General features: G+C 47.7%; 1 protein-coding gene across 7 annotated transcripts in view; it reads left to right on the forward strand.

Annotated features, from left to right (window-relative positions):
• The window catches only part of Clec16a (C-type lectin domain containing 16A), a 189,224-nt gene that overhangs the window by 123,802 nt on the left and 42,442 nt on the right, over positions 1 to 22,980 (forward strand). For all 7 annotated transcript variants that reach the window (XM_052194096.1, XM_052194095.1, XM_052194091.1 and 4 more), the window contains 3 exons: positions 16,108 to 16,259; positions 19,002 to 19,206; positions 22,181 to 22,345. In XM_052194096.1, the coding sequence (XP_052050056.1) occupies positions 16,108 to 16,259; positions 19,002 to 19,206; positions 22,181 to 22,345 (522 nt within the window). The remainder of the gene's footprint in view (positions 1 to 16,107; positions 16,260 to 19,001; positions 19,207 to 22,180; positions 22,346 to 22,980) is intronic.

Below are 22,980 nucleotides of genomic sequence, written 5' to 3' on the forward strand. Positions count from 1 at the left end.
GAAAATGAAGGCAGAATTAAAATCCTGTTCCTTGGTTGTGTTAGCCACATTCAAGTCCTTATGTAGTCACATGAGGCTATAGTGGGAAAGCAGTTCTTAGTTTTTGCAAACACTTAATCTAGAGTGGGAATGGGTGTGTGTGTGAATGTATAGCGGGAGGGTGGTCAGAGGATAGCTTGTGAGAACCAGTTCCTTCCTTCCTCTGTGTGGGTTCCAGAGATTATTCTTAGGTTGTTAGGCTTGGCAACAAGCATCCTTACCTACTGAACCCTCTTGCTGGCCCTTGGAAGTGCATTTTAAATGTAATGTTAATTTATTTACATTGAAATAGCTACACAGGCTAAGACCTTTCAGACTAGCCAGCACAGTTGTTGGGCATTTCTGTCTGCACAGGAAGCCCTGCTGGGCAGCATGGCCTAGAGATGGGTTTTGACCAGGAAAAGAGAGACACAGGGTTGGGAATCTTGCCCCATCCCAGCTCCTCTTCAGGGAATGGTGAGCCCTGTGTCCTCCCTCTGGAACCAGGACAAGTATGCAGACTCCTCACAGCCATTGTGAGTGGGCTGAGGAGAGAGCTGCAGAGCTGTCAGTGGGCATTGGCCTCTGCCAAGTTATTCCTCCCCGGGCCTTAGTGGAAGGTGGCAGGTAGAGGCCCAGAGCTGCACTCTGTTTAAGCCACCAGCCTGTGGCAGGAAGCCCAGACCTTGGAGACTTGATTCTTATCTAGCCAGTTACACCTAGGGCTCAGTTAGGCTGGACTTCCCCAAGCTAAGCAAACAGGTCCTACACCCCTGCCAGCCGTGTCCCTTCCGAGTGAGTGTCCGTCACTACCTAATTTAGGATTGACTGCCCAAGGACTACCTGACTAGTTCTTCATTGCCTGATAAATCCAAGTCTGTGGCATCCTGACTCCATAAGCCTGCTTCTAGACTGCAAGCTGGGAACTCTCTCCCGATGGGGTGGGGTGGGGTGGGGTGGGGCTCCATGCTGCTAGAGACCTTCAGGGGCTTTGGCAACAATGGAGGCCAGGCTTGCAACCCATTGTTCCCTCCCTCTCTCGTGCCCAGAGTTTTTGCTTATTTTTCTCTCCCTAGTGAAATATTTCCACTACCACGAACTTAGCCAAAGTACTATTCATGCAGCCTGGCCAAATTGAGATGACCCAGCTCTTTGCAAGCAGCTTATCTTAGTACAGTCACATGTCCTTTTTCAGGGACTCCCAGATTTGTCTGAATTAGTGTGACCCACACAATCTTTCAGGGCTAGGGTTTGACAGTCTGATTAGGTATTGTGGAGGAGCTTGACCTGAACACACTGTGGATATTTCCAGCTGGGGTCCTGGAGCCATGCCCTCTGAAGATCAGTGGCGGCAGCTCAGGCAGCTGCGGCAGCTCAGGCAGCTGCAGGTCTGTCTGTCCTGTGGCTGCTCTGCTTTCTCATTCACAAGGTTCAGGTGATTGCACTTCTTCTGCTTAGATAGCTTCAAATACTTAGCATAGAGTCAGTGCCTATTCGGTACCCTTGTGCCTCTAACATTTGAAATGAATGGGTCTACCTTTGCAAATGAACAGAAATTTTGGAAGTAGTCTATTTGCAGTGTTTGCAAGGGCCCTTTAAAGAATCTAAGCAGGCTAAGCTAAGTGCTGCCTCTTGTGCTGCCGCTTACTCTTCCTGATTCACTCTACCCCTGCCATGTGGGCCTCTTGTACCCAGCAGGCTGTGGGTTCCAGAGGGCAGGAATTAATTTTACCCTTGCACCCCCAGTGCCTGGTCCGTAGCAGACACCCAGTAAATATTTGATTGATCAGTTGATTGATTGGTTGGTTGGTTGGTTGGTTGATTGATTGATTGATTGATAGTAGAAAGAGTGAGAAACCCTGGGGGGTTTGTCGGGTTTTTTTTCTTTTTTAACCTTAAGTAAACCTCTTTTTCACATGTAAGTTCTAGTCTGGCTCTTAATTATAAACTTAAATTCAAGCATAGACTGCCCAAATGCCTGTAGTTACCATAATGACTTCTCCTAGTCCATATTTCCTGGGCATTTATGTTCCTTAACATGGCTTTAATAAGATACCCTGACTGACAGGTTCCTGAGATCTACAATCTTAGCTCCTACCCACCCATATATACCAGCCTCACTAAAGACAAGTTTCCCAGCCCTGCCTTGTTTTCTCCTGGCTTGTAGCCCATGACACACAACCTCCCCAGGCTGACCTTGACACGCTCACACTTACTGAGAGCCTAGGCCTACCGAGAACTTGATAACCTTGCCTTTCACTGTCACACCCTGGGTCTCTCCTTCCTTCTCCCCCCTCCTGGCCTGTGAGGGAGGGAATCCACAGTCACTCTGTCCCACCAGTGCCTTATCCAAAGCAGGCACCCCTTCTCACCACGGTGTTTGTGAGAACATACTGTGCACTAACATCAGGAACAAAATCTTCCTTCGTTAGTATTTTAAATCGTAATTGTTGTGCATGCCACAGCAGGATTTTGAAGGGCACAGGAGTCGGCTGGATCCTCTCACCTTCACGCATGTTGGGGGATCACACTGAGGTAGGTCATCACGGTCAATGCCTTCCCACTGAGCCCACAATTCTTCTTCTCACTGGCTCCCAATGTATTTATTTACTTTTTATACATGTGTATATGCATGTATGCTGGAGTATGTGAGTGAACACATGTATACCATGACACACATGAGGTCAGGACACGATAGAGGAAGGTCCTCGCCTCCCACCTTGTTTAATTCAGTCTTTTATTGTTCACCACTGGGCTGGGAGCTTCCAGGGATTCTCCCTGTAGGAGTAGCAGGATTACAGACATATGCTACAGCATCTGATTTTTATACTTGCACACTGAACCTTTGTGTGTGTGTGGGGGGGGGTGAGTGTGTTTTGCTTTTTGGTATTTCAAAACAGGGTTTCTCTATGTAGCCCTGCCTGTTCTGAAACTTGATCCTTAGACCAGGCTAGCCTTGAACTCACAGAGATCTATCTGCCTGTCTCTGCCTCCCAGGTGCAGAATTAAAGACATCCCCCACCTCCAGGCTTCACTTGCTTCTAGAGTGCATTTGTCTACTGTATGTGAGAGAGAGGAGAATGAGGGTCAGAGACAGCTATTCAAAACCTGTTCTCAGTGCCACCTTGTTGAGACAGTCTCCCTTGCTTCGTGCCACTACAGTGGGCTCCAGCGTACCCTCCTGGCTCTGCCTGCCAGCTCCCTTTAGGTGTGCTGGGGTTACAGAAGCAAGCCACCACGTCTTGCCTTCTGCATAGGTTGCTGAGGCTGGACTGGGGTTATCAGGGTCTCACAGCAAACGCTTTGAGCCGTTTCCTTATCCCCTATTTATCTAGTTATATATGAAACATGGTCTTGCTAGGTAGTCCAGGAACCCTCCACCTTTCATTCCTCCTGCCTCGGTCTCCTGAATATTAGGATTACATGTCTGTGTCCCCAATTCAGCTAAGAGACTACTTTGCTGAATGGCCAAATGTGAAATAAATGAATGAATAAAGTTCCCTTTCTTGTTTAATTATTGTTTTAAGTATGTTTATCTTTATTTTATGTATATAGGTGTTTCCCCCTGAATATAATGTGTGTGCATTGGCTCTGGAAGTCAGAAGAAGGTACTGCCTCCCCTGGAAATGGAGTTATAGATAATTATTAGCCACCATGTTGGTGCTGGGAAATGAACCTGGAACTTTTGCAAGAGCAGCAAGTGCTCTTAACTGCTGAGCTGCCACTCCAGCCCAGCAAGTTCATTTTTAAGAGAAGGAAAAATAGTTGAGTATGTCAGTATTGATTATGTTGGAGTCAGGGTTTAATGATTGACAGGCCATGTGACTGGGTGTAGTATTGTCTTGAGGAATGCTGATTAGGTTGGGTTTATATTAACCATGCCAGTCTATATCACATACTTTGAAAGTGCTGCTCTGGTGCCAGAAGCTTATTGGTAGTCATTGTGAGCACTAGAAATTGAAAATACAAAGTAGGAATTGGTTTGTGAAGTCTGTAGCTTTTGTTTAAGTCCAAAGGTGTGGCCTATCTCACCAGAGGTCTCCCATATTTTACTGTTAATGTTTGAAGTATACTGAATTCCCACAAGCTAATTAAAAATCAGCCTGCTATGCCGGTAAGCATTCAGTCTGAGAACTAATTTCTGCCAAACAGCCATAAATGTGTCCCCTGGTATGAAATTTAGACGTTCTTTCCCATCAGAAAATAGGGATGTGGTTTTGTCTAAACCTCTTAATTTGAGAAACAATGAAACCAACTAAAGCCCACCTAGAAAGGTCATACTCTGATGGAAACTAGAGCTACGTGGCAGCACATTGGGCTGCTGGCCCAGACCCCCTCACTGTAGTCCCTACTCCTGCTGGGTAAGTTCACTGTGCGCCTACCTCTGTGCCAGGCACTGTTCTGGCTCTTCCCATACTTCCCTGAGACCCCATTGCAACCCCACAGGCAGATCCTATCTATGACCTTCTCTGTATTCCACAAACCCTTTTCCTCTGTAATGTCTAGAAGAGGAAATTCAAGTTTTCTCAAGAATCTTCCACAGAGGACAAAAGGAAGGTATGTCTCCATGTGTCCCTTTAGGATTCTGAGGCTCAGATAGGTTACCCAGAGCTGGGAAGCACCTTCCTCACCTAGAAAATGGAGATTGGACAGACCCTGACCACATCCTCAGGAAGGCTCAGAGGTGAAATCTGAAGGGGGGGGCTCCTGAGGGGCTCTGGTCAAAGCCCCTGTGAAAGGCTGTTGGGCCACCTAGCATGACAGCACAGTTTAGGCATTCAGATCTTTTCTTGGAAATCTGGAGTCTTCTCTTCACTACAGAGTTAGGTAACTATTACTCATGCTAAGAGGCTATTTTCACAGAGGAAATTATGCAATGTGCTGTGCAAATGTGCCATTCTGAGAGCCGAGCAGAGCAGCGTGTGGTCAGCACTGCCCAGTGGCAGGCTGCATGCTGCCCGATAGGGGACATGCCATGGTCTGCTTGGACCTCATGTCTGGTAATTGCATTTTCAGCAAGCTGTCTGCCTGTGAAATTGTTACCATACTCGTGGGCAAAACAAGGAATGGCAATTGATTCCGAGAGTGCCCTGCTCTGTAGACCGGGGCAGTTGGTAGGACAGGGGATGCTGCCCTGCCTGTATTCCTGGAAACGTAGGAGTGAGAAGAGTAAAGTTCTCATTCTATCCTCTTGGAAAAAAAGTCTCTGGCAATTTTCCTTGGGGGGAAACAAACACAAATGGGTTTCTCAGGAACTTTGAGAAACCTATTTGCATATTTGAATAGGCAAGCCATGCTGAGTAAGAACAAAGGAAGGTTGAGCTGAGCCAGTCCCAAACCTGGACGCTGGGACCAGCTGCCTGACATCCTGCCACAGTCTTGGGCTCCAGTGTTTTTTCTTTCATTGCTCTTGAGGTGTCACAGTTACCCATCCCAGGGTAGCTGCCTAGGAAGCAAACAACAGATACCTGTTTGTATCTGCAGACAGCGTGCTAACTCAGGGTTCTTGGTGGTCCCAGAACCCTTGTCATACCAAGTTCCTGGAGGGCTAGGAAGTAGTTAGTATCCCTACAACTCCTGCTAGGGCATCAAACAGGTGTTTATGATATGGGCATTTTATAGTCATCAAAGTGACAAAAAGGCTCTTACTGGTAGAGTACTTGCCTAGCATACATGCAGCCTAAAGTCTATTGCCAGCATTGGGAAAAAATGAAAGTGATGGAGGGCTAGGGAGATGGTTTATCAGTCCCAGGGCTTGCTATAAAGGCATTAGGACCAGAGTTTGGATCCCAGCTCCATGTAAAAGCTGCAGTCCCCGCCGCCACTACTGCAGGCTGGCTCACTGGACAAGCTGAAGCTGAGTTTCAGCAGATCTTGCGTAATATAAAAGGTGGAGAGCAGTAGAGGAAGATGCTTGACATACACTTAACATACTCATAGACACACATGCCACACACAAGGAAAAATATTTTTTTAGTGATAGGTTGCAAATGTAGCTCAGTTGGTAGGATGCTTGCCTAGCATACACAAGGCCCTCGGTCCCATCCAAGCACGGCATGGACCAGCTAATGGCAACACCACCTGTAATCCTAACACATGCAGACTGAGGCAGGGAGGTCAGAAGTCAAGGGCGCCATCAACTACATACTACACTCAGGGCCACGTGGGCTCCCCAGACCCTTTCTCTAAAAGAAGAAAAGGGTGAGGAGGACGATGGTGGGTCATGGCCCAGCTAATGCTGTGGTGCACATAGAACCCACACTCATGCACACACCATAATATTAACAATAAATAAAACCTGCTTCTCAAAAAGAAGTGAGAGGCCAGGCAGTGGTGGCGCACTGTAATCCCAGCACTTGGGAGGCAGAGGCAGACGGATTTCTGAGTTCAAGGCCAGCCTGGTCTACAGAGTGAGTTCCAGGACAGCCAGGGAGGGCTACACAGAGAAACCCTGTCTCAACTAAAAAAAAAAAAAAAGAAGAAGAAGAAGAAGAAGAAGTGAGAGGGCTAGGGTGATGTCTCTGTGGCTAAAAGTGACTTCTGCTCTTCCAGAGAACCTTAGTTCGAGGCCTAGTACCCACTTCTGGCAGCTCACAGCTGCCTCTGCCCCCAGCTCCAGGGGACTCCACACTTCAGCCTCTACAGGCAGCTGTACTCATGTACACACATAGTTAAATAAGTCTCATCATATGGCACAGGCACTGTGTGTTGAACACCTTCTTGGGTCAAACATGCTGCTGTGGCTTGTTTGCAGTTTATCTAGGAAGTCAACTTTAATCCAGTGGGCCATTTGGAAACCATTCAAGCATGCAACCAAGTTGAAAGAGGTCTACAGTGAACAACACCCATGTCCCCGGGTACCACCTGCACCACTGTCATCCCTCCATTCTTTTTTTTTTTTTTTTTTTGAGACAGGGTTTCTCTGTGTAGCCCTGGCTGTCCTGGAACTCACTCTGTAGACCAGGCTGGCCTCAAACTCAGAAATCCGCCTGCCTCTGCCTCCCAGAGTGCTGGGATTAAAGGCGTGTGCCACCAATGCCCAACTCCCTTCATTCTTTTTAATCACCTGTCTACTTCTCTGCCTGCCTTTTCGGTCCCTGTGGCCTAATTTTATGTATTTGGAGGTACTGGAAATACAGTACACATGTTAGGCAAGCCCTCTGCCACTAAGCCAAACCCCATACCAAATATATATAGATAGATATATATATAGATAGATATAGATATCTTATCTCAAAGCAAGTTTGAAATCATCATACCCTTCTCCTTAAATACTCTAGCTCTAAGTAGCTGGATTACCCCAGTTTCATCAACACAGCTGGAAAATGCTAGAGTCTGACGCAAACACTCAGGCTGTCGCGGGGCGCACACAAGGCTTGTGCCTACACGGGGCTGTTCTTACAGGAGAGAAAGGAATGGGCATGTGGGCAGCTGCAGCGCTCTCACAACTGCGTGGGCCAGCAGCTATACTGTGAACAGCAGTTTGAGTGCAAAGGAGGCCAGGGCCGGGGAAGGCCACTGAGCAGCCTAAGGAGTACCAGCAGCCCACTTACCCCTTCCTCACAAAGAGAAGTGTGGAGACCCTTTCATCACAGAGGGAGTGACTTGCTGCATGGCTGGGAACTTCAAAGAAGACAGAGTAATTGATTGCTGCTTGCAGCAAATATCCCTTAAGCTGTTGCTGGATGATGGAGAAATAGTTACTTAATTTTCTTCAAAGGGTTGATTTGACTGTCAGGGGAAGTTCTGGGCCTAATTGAATGCACCCATTCACACCTCACTGCTACCTAACCATTTGGGTGTCAGGAGCTATGCCCACCCTGCCCCCATTGCCACTGCCCCCAACTCACACAGATACTCTGGTAGCAATCCTTGGGACTTGACAGGTCTAATTCCTACAAGACTGTTGTTGTTGACCTGCAGACTTGCTGGGACCTGGGCAGCCTTGTCACTCCAGCCTTTCTGGTTCTATCAGGACCAGCCAGGCTTCCTATAAGGTGCTCACTGACTCCCACAGAGAGACAGTACAGTGGGAGCAACTTCTGCCCATCTTTTTCATTGCGGAGTGGATTTTCTGTGCTACAAAGTACCAACTCCCTCACACTGAGGCAGATCCCCAAAGTGTCAGACGAGAGATCCAAGGTGCTGCCATGGACCCACAGTATAAAAAGTCCCCTGGAGGTAGGATTCAGCCTGTCTCACTAAGCTTTGAGTGCTAGCGTCTAGAAAGAGGCATCAGAAAACCACACCGTTCACCACCCTGCTTCCCAGAAGACACTGAGTGGAATACAGGTTTGGACTAGAGGGACTGCTCTCCCAGTGCAGAGAGGAGCTAGCCTTGGACAACCTCCTAGCACACGGTAGCTTCGATTCTCAGTCTTCAGGGAGACTGTTAAGAGTTTATATCCATTTTTAGTCATTTGTCACCTATTGTAGCCAGCCAGCACCCCCTGTGACAGCTAGTCCAGGTTGGGGGTTCCCTCCTCTCTGAAGGAAACAAGGGCCAGTCTCTCTGGCCAGCACCAGGGGCCCAGGATCCTAGGTTTCAATCGGCTTGCTCAGGCTAGTGTGAAGGTTGGACTGCACGTCACCTTGGGCTGGGTACCTTGACCGTGTCCTCTGTGTGTCCTTGAAGAAAGTGATTTAACTCGCAGTGCAGTTGTTGCTTGTTTTTATTTTTATGCTGTTTGGGAATGTGTCAAAGTAGCGCTTGAGGGCTGGCATACAAGAGCTTCTGTCATTAGTGGAAGTTCTTGAGACAGAGGTCCCCTTTTAGACCATTTTGCATGTGAGCTCTAGAGAATGCTCATAACTGGGAATGGAACAGTGTCCCCACACTGGTGAGCATCCGTGACCCTCCATGTCTTTACCTGCCTGTGCTGCCCATAGGATCCTCCAGAGAAATTGAGTCTGCTTAGATGGGTATGCAAAGGAGACTCGATATAGGCTTCAGAATCAGAGACCTTTGGTGAGCTAGCATCTAGGAAGGCTAGCTAAGGCCCTGCAGTCTTGCAATGCCAGATGCCTACTCAAAAGAATCAGGGAACCCCTACCTCAGCCCCTCCTGACCTCTCATTAATGATGTGTTCTTAAAATGAATCCAAGTTCTGACAACTTGGAGATGTACACTATATTGCTACTCTGAACCCGTCTTGGCCTGCAATCCACGGTATCAGACTGCAGAATTCCAAAGTGTCCTGGAGTCCCACTAGCCGAGAAATCCTGCTGAAAAGGACTTCCTTGATTCTAAATGCAGCCAGAGCCACCAATGCCAAGAATTAAATTATGTACTGGCATCCATATTTTATTAGGAAAAGATCATTTAAATACAGCTTAAGTCAATCAGCCCCATTTACCATTTACTACTCAGTAACAAGCTACAGCCTGTCAGAGGAGCTGTGAGAGTGCAGTGGGTCGAGAAGGCTGGGTCTACAGAGGGAGTACTGGTAGACTGGAGTGTCCCTCCATCCCATCTCCAAATGCATTTTCAGTCAGTCACTGCCTCCATTCATAGTCTCCTGGAGGGGCACCGGAGGATCCAACAAGCAAGGGCCTGCATCCTTGGGGCTAGTTCAACAAGGACAGAGGACATGGAAATTTCAGAACAAAGGTCATTGGGGTTGGTTAAGATGTGTCTGGAAATGGGCACAGAAAAGACCAAGAAAGAGGCTATATAGGCTGTATGCCTGCCTATACAGTCGCTGTCTTCAGACACACCAGAAGAGGGCAATGGATCCCATTACAGATGGTTGTGAGCTACCATGTAGTTGCTGGGAATTGAACTCAAGACCTCTGGAAGAGCAACCAGTGAGTGCTCTTAACCACTGAGTCATCTCTCCACTGGCTGAACTGAGGATAGCCTTGAACTTCTGGTCCTCCTGCCTAAGTGCTAAGATTCTAGGTGTACACCACTGCACCAAGTTGTGTGCAGTGCTGAAGATTGAAACTAGGACTTCCTACATGCTAGGCAAGCAGTCTTTCAACTGACCCACATCTCCAGCCCCTTAAGTCTATTTCTCTTAGTAGGAAACCTAAGACTCAGTAGGAGGCAACTTGCCACGAGTCACAGTGTTGAGGTTTAAACCCAGTCTCTATGGCCCTGAACCCCAATCTCTATGGCCCTGAACCCCAATCTCTTTCTAATAGGCCAAGTGGCCCTGGTTTTGTACTTCATATGATGGCTCCTATGCTTTTTTCCCCCCTTCTTACTTCCCATATCTATTGGGAAATGATTGTGTTTTTCCTGCATCCTACTTAAAACCATAAAACGTGGGCATCTGCTCAGTGGAAAATGTTTACCTATTATGTGTGCGGCTCTGGGTTTGATCACCTCTTTTAGTATTTTAAGTGGAACTGAATATAGCACAAAATTAAAATAAATCACTATTTCAATTGTCTTGTTGAGTAATGAACCTTCTTGTAGCTTAATAGTTTAGCACAACGGCAGTCATTCGTTTTGCCCATAGCTGCTCAGAGTCTGCCCAGGGTCCAATGGGAATTACTTACCTCTAGTGTACTTGACTTCAGCTAGATGTCTCCAGGGACCTTGGCAGGTCAAGTGAGGGGTGCAGATGGCTGACAATGGGTCCGAACCTTGATAGAGAGCTTGCCAGAGCATCCTGATGACCCTACATCAGAACCTTGATAGCATCATTTTTACTGGTACCTCTACTGGCTCTCGGGTTTGAGGAAGAAAAAAAATGTAGATTTTGATAGGATAATCAAGTCACATTGTAAGAGGAGCAGGTAAGATGGCCATTCGTGGGGAATGTAGTCCATGGGAAATCTGTCAGGACTCCTTCAGTCCAAAATAGTGCATAGGAACAATGCGTCAGCCTGGCACCAGTTTTTGACTTGGTTTGGGCTGTTTTGTTTCTGTAGCTCTGAAAATGGAAACTAATGGATGCCCTACACCTGAGCCACATCCCCATGGACTAGCAGAGCTTAAGACTCCTATTTTTATTTCCTTTTTGATAAAAGAGCAAGCATCGCAGAGCATGGTAGAGCATACCCATAATCCCAGCACTTGAGATGCTGAGGCAGGAGGATTTAGAGTTCGAGGTCACTCAGAGTACTCTGCAAGTCTGAGGATCTGTGTGTGGTCCCCAGCATTCACATCAAAATAGAAGGCTGTAGCATGCCGTCAGGCTCAGTGCACACTGGAGGATGCCTGCAGCTCCTCAGCCAAGCAGCCTAGGCCACCAGTGAGCTTGAGGTTCAGGGAGAGGCATCATCTCATGAAAAGGTGGAAAGCAACCGAGGAACACATTCAGCATTGGCCTGTGGCCTACACATTCACATGTGTGCACACATACACACATACACAATACACACAGGGGCTCCTCATGCAGTCTCCTTCCTTTTCTCCTCTCCTTTCTCTTCCTTTCTTATTCCCTCATCTCTTTTTCCTTTATTTTCTTTTTCTTCCTTCCTTCCTTTCTTTTGACAGAATGGTTTTTCTACCTAGCCCAGACTGACTCCAAATTCTTTTTTTTCTTTTTTTAAGATTTTTTTTTTTTTTACTTTTTTTTATGTGAGTACACTGTAGCTGTGTTCAGAAACACCAGCAGAGGGCATCAGATCCCATTACAGATAGTTGTGAGCCAACTTGTGGTTGCTGGGAATTGAACTCAGGAACTCTGGAAGAGCAGTCAGTGCTCTTTTTTTTCTTTTAAGATTTATTTATTTTATGTATATGAGTACACTGTAACTGTGCAAATGGTTGTAAGCCACCATGTTGCTGAGAATTGAACTCAGGACCTCTCAACTGCTAAGCCATCTCTCCAGCCCTACTCCAAACTCGTAATTCTCTTGCTTCACCCCAACCCCCACCATTGTGTGGACTACAGGCACCAGCCACAAGCCAGTTAGTCACTGTTTAGTATGTGATATAGCAGCTGTTTCCCACTAGACACTCAGAACACTTCATGTAAGCTAAATCACCCCACAGCAGGTGATCTCAAGATTTTTCACACTTGAATAAAAGGAGCCTCTTTTACTCAGGTTCTGACTCTTCTGAACATCTGGGTCCTCACAAGCCCAGAGGTGGCCCTCAGCTCCCTGGGCACCCTTCTTGGCCCACGCGGGGGTGCAGGGGGGCTGTTTTTCTTGGGAACATGGCAATTTCTGGGTCATAGGATGTGAAACTTTCAGTTTTAATGAAAAATGCTAATTTGCCCTTCAAAGCAGCTGTGTTCATTTGTTCTCCTCCCAGCAGCCTTTGAGAATGCCAGCGTCTGTGCGTCCTCAGCAACACCTGATACTATCAAACTCTCTTCCTATTGCCAGCCCAAGGGTAGAAGATGGTGTCTTGTTTTGCTTTTGTTCGGCTTCTTGTGAGGACCCCCCCCCCCCCGTGTTCTCTAGCTGCCCCCATCTCCTCAGCTGTGACCTTCAGTGCCTTTACATGGTCGTCTCCTCCACTCTTTAGATACATGGGTAATCTTGTGTATTGTTTTCTGCAGTGGCTTCGTGGTTGGTTTGTTTTTGAGCGGTGTGGCCCCAGCCCTTTTTCATAAACACGGTCACCTAGTGTGACTGCACTTGACCTTGTGATCCTCCTGCTTAGCTTCCCATGGGGCTGGAGTTACAGGTGTGAGCATGCTGTCATGCCTAGCTCCTTCAGTATTTTGTACTTATATTGTTTACAGTTATTGACATGTGTGTGTGTGTGTGTGTGTGTGTGTGTGGTCATGCATATGTCACAGCATGTGAGAAGAGGTCAAAGGACAATGAATAGCAATGCTTCTCTTCGGGCTGGAGAGATGGCTCAGCAATTAAGAGCACTGGCTGCTCTTCCAGAGGTCCTAAGTCTAATTCCCAGCAACCACTTGGTGGCTCACAACCACCTGTAATGGAATTCAATGCCCTCTTCTGGTATGTCTGAGAACAGCAACAGTGTACTCACATAAACTAAATAAATAAATCTTTTTTTTCACTTTTTATTAGATATATTCTTCACTTAAATTTCAATTGTTGTCCCCTTTCCTGGTTCCCCCTCCCCTGAAAATCCCATAAGCCATCTCCCTTCCTCAATCAACCCTCCCCCGCTTCCCCATCCTGGTATTCCTCTATACTACAGCATCAAGTCTTGCCAGGACCAAGGGCCTTTCCTCCCTTTGGTGTCTGACAAGGCTATCCTCTGCTGCCCATGCGTCTGGAGCCATAGATAACTCCATGTGTACTTTTTGGTTGATGGTTTTGTCCCTGGGAGCTCTGGGAGTACTGGGTGTCTCATATTGTTGTTCCTCCTATGGCACTGCAAACCCCTTCAGCTCCTTGGGTCCTTTCTCTAGCTCCTCCATTGGGGACCCTGTGCTCAGTTCAATGGCTGTCTGAGAGTGTCCCCGTCTGAATTTGTCATGCACTAGCAGAACCTCCCAGGTGTCAGCTATATCCAGCTCTGGTCAGCAAGCACTTGTGGGCATTGATAATAGTGTCTAGGTTTTGTAACTGTATATGGGATGGATTGCTGGGTGAGGTAGTCTCTGGATAGTAAATAAATAAATCTTAAAAAAGGAAAAGAAAAAAATGGTTCCCTTCTTCCACTATGTTTGTGTTAGGGGTTGAATTCAGGTCACCAGCACCTTTACCCCCTGAGCCATCTCGCCAACACAGGGTTTCTTAAGGGAGGTCTAGGTCCAGCCCTTCTACAGTACACTACAGAAAAGTGAGGTGGATGGGCACTAAGATCTGCAGCAGGACATGCTGGGGTGACTGGAAGGCTGAGGCCCAGCACTGAGCACCCTAGAGAGCCATACAGGAAGCTCCTGAGGCTGTTATACCCTAGGGCAGGGGGCTGCCTGCCACCGAACCCGTCACAGCGCCTCCACACACTGGGCCCGTCTTCTGACTCCCAGAAGAGTCCAAACCCACTCTCCTAGAAGATTCAGACTCTGGGCAAACCAGGCTTCCACTCAGCAGCTCTCCAGGCTCCTCCCAAATCTGAGCCCTCCACACGACAATGCTCACAGCCCACACTTAGGGCAGTCTAGCTGGGGCAGGGCTTCCCAAGGTGACACCGGAGAGGCCCACGTGCAAATCACTCCAAGCCAGTGCTTACTTGTTTGCCTTCCTCGTTAGGTCTCTGGGCTCTGCTTCTGTCCTTCCTCACCTGCCCCACGCTCTCTCACCTGCACACTGCTCTCTAGTTCTTAGGAACCACCGCCACCACCACTATCTTCCTGGGACTCTGCTGTCTCAGTGACATCTCTGAGAGCTGCTCCACTTTAGGGTCTGTCTTTCCTCTTTTCTTGTTGTTCTTTGTGGTGATGGTGACAGTTCTTTTTCCCTGAAGCTCCTAAGATAGCTCAGCTCTGTGGGGCACTCAGGCCCCACCATCCCCCAAAAGCCCCAAGTCACCACACTTCATATAGCTCAGATCTTCACACCAGTGCTGCCACAAGTACAAGAGTAGAAAAAGATGGTTCTGAAGGAGGAGGGAGGAAGAGGGCAGGAAGAGAAAATGCATAGGCAGGGGTTGGGGGTCTGTGGTGGTGGTGGTGTTTGTATTTGCTTGCTGGCTTGTTTCTTTGTTTTGGGTTTTGAGTGTTGTGGTTTGGTTGGGGATTTGTTTTATATTGCTTTATATTGTTTTGCTTTTTGAGACAGGATTTCTCTGTATATCCCTGGCTGTCCTGGAACTCACTTTGTAAACCAAACTGGCTTTGAACCCATAGATTCACCTGCCCCTACCCCTGCCCACCCACCCCCACCCCTCTCCTTCCTCGCCCCACCTCCCAAGTGCCAGGATTAAAGGTGTGCACCACAATACCTGGCTTTTGTTCACATTTTTAAAAGTAGAAGATTCTCACTGAGGAAATACTTTAAATTTTGAGTAAAGGAAATAAACTCTACCTCTTGTTAACTAAAAAAAACCGAGAAAACCATGCAATGTGGAATTAAAAATCCAAGGTCTAGGGCACTGGGAAGGTGGTACAGTGCTTGCCCTGAACACATTAGGATGAATGTTCAATCCCCTGGGTATGGGTGGTGTACACTTACGTCCTGAGGAGGAGGAGGCGGAGGCAGAGAGATCCCTGGAACGTGCTGGCCAAGCAGCCAGCTACATTTATGAGCCCCATATCCCAGTGAGGGATCCTGACTTGAGAAACAAGGTGGGTATCTCTTGAAGAATGACACCCAAGCTTGATCCTGGCACACACACATACACACACACACACACACACACACACACACACAGATGCATCCCACCAAAAAAATAAGTAAATAAAATAAAATCAAGGTCAAATATAAGCCAGACTTTTACATGTGATGGAAAAAAGTCAGGGTCAAGTTATTCCCCATTTTGGGCCTTTGTGGTTTTTCTTGGTTTGGCTCTCTCATTGAAAACATAAATGAAAGAAGGTGTCACTGGGCGGGGCTCAGACTGGACTGCAGCTGTGACTGATGGCTTATATTGTCAGGTGACTTCAGAGTCATTGGGGCAGGTGCTAGATAAAGCAGGTCTGGGTATGAATGTCAAGCAGGACAGTGGACCTGGGATGTGCTCAGAAGCCCTGCCTGCACTGCTGCCTGCGAGCGCCTTCCTGGCAGCTGCTGCTTCTGTACCACGTCCCCTGAGTTAGGATCTTCTCAGTCCACAGAGAGAGAACCATACTGGCAGATGGTCACAGTCCACCTAGTTCAGTGCTGGGCTCTAAGTGGCCAGACACTGAGTGCAGGACTTGTAGTACTGTGGTCTTCACATGAGCAGAAACCATTATCATATCTGTAAACTACCTTTGGCCTAAAAGACACTCTGAAATGTTCCTGGGGTTGGCTGCTGGGTGGTGGTAGTGGTTCTGGTACCAGGGATAGAATCCCAGCTTCCCTCGTGTACTGCAGGTGGTTCTACCCTGAACGATACCCCAACTCAGTTGTTAGCTATTTTCACACTAGGGTGTATACAATACCTAATGGTTTGTGTGCTTTGTATCGCTTTGAGAACACACTGAATGTGAGGCTTAAAGAGGTGAAGAAACTCTCCTAGCAGACTTGGCTGAAGAGGCATCCAAACCCGGTTCTGTGTGTGAAGAAAGCTGGACAGCCAGGCTAGGCCTTACTCTGCTCTCTGCTCCATCCTCCCAGATAACAGTGACTTGATCGCTTGCACAGTCATCACGAAGGATGGCAGTATGGTCCAGCGGTTCCTGGCTGTGGACATTTACCAGATGAGCCTGGTGGAGCCTGACGTGTCCAGACTCGGCTGGGGAGTGGTCAAGTTTGCTGGCCTTCTGCAGGTGAGAGTCTAAGAACAGCAGTCTGTTTCCTCACTCTGCACACATGCATGCCAGAATGTCAGTTTTATACTCACTTGTAATGGCACAAGAAGTATGTGCACAAAGCCAGAGCACTGCACAGAGAACAGCCAAGTCCCCTTTACCAAAACCTTAATCTTAACACCTCTCCTCCCCACAGGAGAAAACCCACTGCCAGGCTGGTCCTTCTAGGTCTGCTTCACTGCCAAGTGCTTTTTAATTGTGTGTCCGTGAAAATGTCAGTCAAACTCAGACATGTAGGGAAGGACCTGCTCTCAAAATAAAAGTTAGGAGGTAGAGGCAAGATGATTAGACACTGAAGGGCAGCCTTGGTTACCTAAGGAGTCGGAGGCTAGCGTGAGTTACGTGAGACCCTGTCTCAAAAAACAAAACAGAGCCAGGCAGTGGCGGTGCACGCCTTTAATCCCATCACTTGGGAGGCAGAGGCAGTCAGATTTCTGAGTTTGAGGCCAGCCTGGTCTACAGAGTGAGTTCCAGGACAGCCAGGGCTACACAGAGAAACCCTGTCTTGGGAAAACAACAACAACAACAACAACAAAAATCAAAAAACAAAACAGACCAGGCATGGTATTGTACACCTTTCTTTAATCCTAGTACTTGGGAGGCAAAAATGAGCAAATCCCTGTGAGTCTAAGGCAGATATGGTCTACAAACCAAGCCCCAGGCCAGCCAAGGTTACGGAGTGACACTGTCTCAAAAACAAATAAAACTTCAAGAAATATGTCTGCCGTAAACATGTACAGACTTTCTTTCGACTCCTGAGTCCCTGAGCAGCTCTTTACATAGCATAGGTATGGTATGGAGTCGTATGCATCATCTAGAGTGGACTTAGAATCTACAGGAAGGTATAGTAGGTTATATGCAGATACTGTATCGTTTAAAGAAGGGGACTTAAGCATCTACAGATTTTGGTTCCCAGTTTGGTAGGGAGTGCCCAAGGGATAACTGTACATGTGTTTGAGGGTATGTATAGATTCTTACGCTGTCACATGGCCCTCTCATAGACTTGGCCTCTCCTAGCCTCTCTTAGAGTGTTTCTAGCCATTTTAGCACATGCATGCCTGCTGCGGTTCTTTTAACTGCTGTGTGGCAAAGCCTCTTGACAATCCCAACTTTTTAAGCATATTGCTGCAAACCTGGGGTTCCACTTCCTCATGCCCCTGGGCAGGATTTCCCTAGGCAGATACCCAAGAAGTTGGAATCGGCTATTTTAAGAGTTCATAGCTTCTGCCAACTTCCTGTAGCACTGTTGTAACCACAGGAGTTCATGAGCATTCCCCCTTGACCCTCCGAAGCTCAGCAGGCTCTGAGCACCGTGGCAGCTGGGGCTGTCTTACAGTTTTATAAGTGTGATGGGTGAGCAGTGTCTAGCTGCAGAGGGAGTGAGACAAAGATCCCGGAGCGGAGAGCAGATTCTACTTCCTGTCTCTACTGTGCTGTCCCTAAATTCCCATGAACCTGTCCCAGCGTGGGGCTCCCCTCCCCCTACTTCAAGGAAGTCCATTTCCTTGCTGCACTGTTCTGGTTCCCAGAAGACCTTGCTCAGGCTGATTTGACTCCTTCTCACCACAGCAGTGACCAGCCAAATTGTTGCTGCTCTCCACGGGGAGCACCTGTACACGAAGCCACTGCTCCTGTCTCCTCTCCTTCCCAGAGTCCTCTCTTTCCAGACCCTCTTATCTCTCAGGGAGGCTATAGGAGGCTCTTTCTTTACCCGAAAGGGACTCCAGGGTGAACCACTGCCCAGTAGGTGACCTGTGCATCTTACTCTCAAGGTACACCAATGTCTTTAGAACATCAGGTCAGGAAAATGGTTTTCTCTCTGAGGCTTAATGTGTGTCCTGTGAGACAGTGAAAGCCATGCGCTCCCGCCCCACCTCCTCCTTTGGTTCTCTTCCCGTAGCTACTATTTGTCAGACTGTAACTGCACCAGCTCCCTGCTTTAAATTCATAATAGCTCATCTTATCTGCTGCTGCCCTGTGATGCAGCCATTCTTTCCAAAGGGAGAGCCAAGCGTGTGGTCTCCAAGCACAGCAGCCCCCTTCCTTCTGAGCTTTTTTTCAGTGCCCCCCTCCTCTAGCATGGCTGACCTTTGAGTCCATCTTCTGTCTGGTACGCTTTTATCTCATGTGCCCTTGAGCCTTTGTGGGCAAAGACTTGACACAGAATGTATCCCGAGGCTTTATGGGAACCAGTCCTTTTTCCCACACTCACTCCTTGTCAGTGTCTTTATACCTTTCATGAGCAGCTTGCTTGACATCTCTGCTAAACAGTTCTAGTGGCCCTTTCTCAGGGGCTGTCCTGGAAGATGTACCAAAGGGCATGGACAGTGCCCTATTTTGAAGAGAAACAAGGAGCTAGTGTTTAACACAACACCAGGTGATAACAAGGCTTTGGAGTTGTGGCCTCTGGTTTTCCAGAAGGAAGAATTATTGGAACTTGCCTGTTGTAACAGTAGTGGCCCTTGAAGAGGCTGGTGTGCCTCTTGTGGTTAGGCATCTCAGGTCCTCATAGAAAGCACTGATTCCTCACCTGTCAGGCCTGCACTGGTCTGCATCACTTTTAAATCTTTGAAATTTAGCCTCCTTCAGAACAAAAGCAGACTCAATGTGCTGGTGTCTTTCTACATGAGCCACTGACACCCCTCAACCTATCAGACCCTGGGCCTGATGAATATTTTGCCTTTGTTTCTCGATATGCAGGACATGCAGGTGACAGGAGTGGAGGATGACAGCCGTGCCCTGAACATCACCATTCACAAGCCTGCCTCCAGTCCACACTCCAAGCCCTTCCCTATCCTGCAGGCCACCTTCGTGTTCTCTGATCATATCCGCTGCATTATTGCCAAGCAGCGCCTGGCTAAGGGCCGCATCCAGGCCAGGCGCATGAAGATGCAGAGAATAGCTGGTGAGTGACCTCAAGAGCAGGGACTCACCACCACAGGGCTGTCACCGGTTCACACTGACCCAGAAAGTCCCAAGACGGGACACAGTGGATTAAGATTCACCATACTTCAAAGAATAGGACTTTCCCTGCTTCCCAGGTGTTTGGAATGGAGAAACTTTCCTGGGCTTCATGGAAAAGAGGGGGCCTCTGTAATAGACAAGAGGCTGGAAATGGGCAGCAGGCAGTGGGAGACAGCTGGAACCTCCTTTTCATGATGTAACCCCCATGGTACAGTCACAAAGTATTCTGACTGCCCTCTACCACCTTAGGTATGCAAACAGTTCTTAGCTGGGCCTTAACTTCCCATTGTACAGGGGAAATTTTATTCACACAGAGAACAAGTTTGCAGAGCTTCCTAATCAGATTGATTGATTGTTTGTTTGTTTGTTTGTTTGTTTCAGCTGTAGGGATGAAGCCCAGGGCCTCACACATGCTAGCCAAGGGCTGCCTCTGAGCTGCCCCAGCCTAGCAGAATTTTTCTCACCCTTCTCTTTGTTCCTTTAACATCTCTTGGTGAATGGCCAGCACCCAACACTAAATTCAGGGGTCATTCACACCTCACAGGAATGGTGGAGATTGCATCACCCAGGCTTTCTTGGTAAATGCCCTGAAATAAGGTTGTTTCTTCAAGTCATGAAATGGAAGTCAGGGCATCCATTGTCCTGAGGCAGGTGAGGCAGGGGAGTCCTAACCTCTCCCTAAAGCTCTCAGGTTAGAGCTGTCATTTTCCTGGAGCAGGTGAGGCAGGGGAGTCCTAACCTCTCCTTAAAGTTCTCAGGCTAGAGCTGTGTCTCAGTTGGGAGAATGGTTGCCTGGTGTGTACAAAGCCTACATCCGATCTCCAACACTATATCAAACCAGATAGAGCGACACATGCCTATAATGCCAGCACTGGGAGGTAGAAGCAAAACACAAGTTTTAGGTCATCGTCTACTATATAGTAAGTTCAGTACCAGCCTGGGGTACTTGAGACCCTGTCCCACAAAAAATACAAATGAATAAATGAATGAAGAATAAATAAATAAATAAATAAATAAATAAATAAATAAATAAATAAATGAAATTATTAGTGCCTTCAGCTCAGGCCCAGACGGTCCCTCTGTTGGGGCTGCCAAGGGTATGTCCAGCCCACTGTGAAGAGGAGCATTCTCTCAAGGAACAAAGGAAGAATACGTTCGCAGTGTGCTTCAGTTCTGGCTCCGCAGTTACATGCTGTGTGTGCCTCCGTGATATACACCAGAGTTGTTCGCCTCTTGTTTCTCAGTTAGCTGAAGCCTGGCCTGCGGAATCATTACTGGAGTATTTTGTAATGTGCAAAGTGACTTAAATCATTCAGCCCCTCCTTTCAAGATTTATTTCCAGACTTTTCCCCTGTAATGTGAAGCAGTTTCTCACTGCTGGCATGAAGGCCAGATACTTCATTTGAAAATTGAGGGTTGCACTGTAAAGTGGCTGCTCACATGAACGCCTTGGATATTTCTTAAATTGATTTTGAAAAGCCACTTTGAACTAATATATCACAAGAGTTGTTCAAGGCAAGATGACAGCTATGACATGTAAACACACACTCATAAATACAGACATATGCTTCCTTGTACACACATTCTCATAAGCATCTAGAGCGAGATTCTACCACTCAGATATTAAGAAATTGGAACTAGGACTGGGGCAGCAGCTCAGTCAGTAAAATGCTTGCCACACAGCTACGGGGCTTAAGCTTAGCTTCCCCAGTGTCCTTGGAAAAGCGAGGCATGGCAGCAACCCTGGGGTTGCACAGAGAGTCGGGGTCTCATTGTCTACCCAGTTTAGCCCAGGTGACAAGCTTGAGGTCGAACAAGACACCCTGTGTCAAAAGTAAGATGAAGGGTGTGCAAGATAACTCAGGAAGTGAAGGTGCTTGCCACCAAGACTAATGACCTGAGTTCAATCCCTAGAAGCAATTTGGTGGACACAGAGAACTGACCTCCACACATGTGCCATGCCACACAAGGATGCCTGTGTAGTACATGTACATACACACAGATACACAACATACACAAAATAGGTATAGAAACTATGACTTCTTAAGATGGTCAGCATTGACCTCTGACCTCCATATACATATGTGCATGTGTACACACACACACACACACACACACACACCTCTGAAAAATCTCTATGGGTTTTTTTTGGGTTTTTTTTGGGGGGGGTGGTTTTTTTGAGACAGGGTTTCTCTGTGTAGCCCTGTCTGTCCTGGAACTCACTCTGTAGACCAGGCTGGCCCCAAACTCAGAAATCCACCTGCCTTTGCCTCCCAAGTGCTGGGATCAAAGGCTTGCGCCACCACCGCCCAGCTGAAAAATCTCTATCTTTATTGAACCTATGTTGACTTTTTCTCTGTGATTACTCCCTAAACAATATAGGAAGAATTCTCCTTCCATAGTACTTTGATCATACTAAATATAAGTCATCTAGAGATGATTAACAGTAGACATGTATGTGTCATGTACAGATATAATGCTATCCTTTATAAAGGACTTAGTTACAGATTTTGGTGTCTTTGTGGAGGAGTGCTGCAGATACTGACAGATCACTCATTTGTATATTTTGTCTGTCTGTCCATGTATGCCTGTGCACAAACTTTGGGGCAGAATTGGCCTCATTTGCTCTAGAATCTGAAAGTATACACAAAACCAAGCCTTTGCGAGAAGAGTCTTTTCTACAGATGTGAGGTACAAATTGGCCAAAGAGCCAGACTTAGAATCCTGCCATGTTGGCCCGAGCCCCCATCATGTAGTTGTGTTTTGAACTCCTTAGGGGCTCTGGCACCCTGCCAGTCTCACGCCTCACACTGGCTTCCCCAAGGGTCATGCTGTCAAGGCTGGTTATCACTCTAGCAAACTTCCTGTCCGCGTTATGTGTGCTGAGAATAAACTCTGGTGCTGTTTGCCTACAGCCCTTCTGGACCTCCCAATCCAGCCGACAACAGAAGTCCTGGGATTTGGACTCTGCTCCTCCTCCTCCCAGCACCTGCCTTTCCGTTTCTATGAGCAGTGCCGCAGAGGCAGCAGTGACCCCACAGTGCAGCGCTCTGTGTTTGCATCCGTGGACAAGGTGCCAGGTAAGCCAGACCTCCTGCCAGGGGCTCAGGCTGCTTTTCTGCTGAGCCTGCTGGAGGCCTTCTCATCAGAATCCAGGCTGTTGGAACCTCTGGCTTTATAGACCACGTGCAGCACACACCCAACACCCAGTTTTGGCTTTCCTTCTTTGTTCTGTCACGTGGGTTTGGTTTTCCAGACATCTCTTAGGTTTGTGAAGAAACTTCTCAGAATCAAGACTAAAATGTTTCTTGGAAATTTCTTGGAAATACTTGACTAATTATGATGAGACTTGAGGGTGAGAGATTTCTTCCTTCATTTAAGATGACTAGGAGATAGTGCATGTGGTTCCTGGTTCCCTGACAAGGGAAGCTGTGAGGATGCCCCAGTGCCCACAGGCCTTCTGCTTCTTCCCTCCAGGAGCAGCTGTTCCCATTTCTGCATCACTGTACCCAGCCCTTCCCCCAAGGGAGACTCCGAGGAAAGTTCAAGGGCTGGGAGAGCTGCTTCTTAAGAAGAACGGCCTCCTTTCTGCTCCACGGCCCACGGGTCAGGGCTGCTGGCGGACGAAGGAGTCTCTTCTCTTGATTATGAAATTTAGAAAACTGGCCAGGCTCTCCTCTACTCATAACACTTCCACATTCTGCCAGGCGGTGGT

Source organism: Apodemus sylvaticus, chromosome 10, assembly GCF_947179515.1.
Source record: "Apodemus sylvaticus chromosome 10, mApoSyl1.1, whole genome shotgun sequence".
NCBI lineage: Eukaryota > Metazoa > Chordata > Mammalia > Rodentia > Muridae > Apodemus > Apodemus sylvaticus.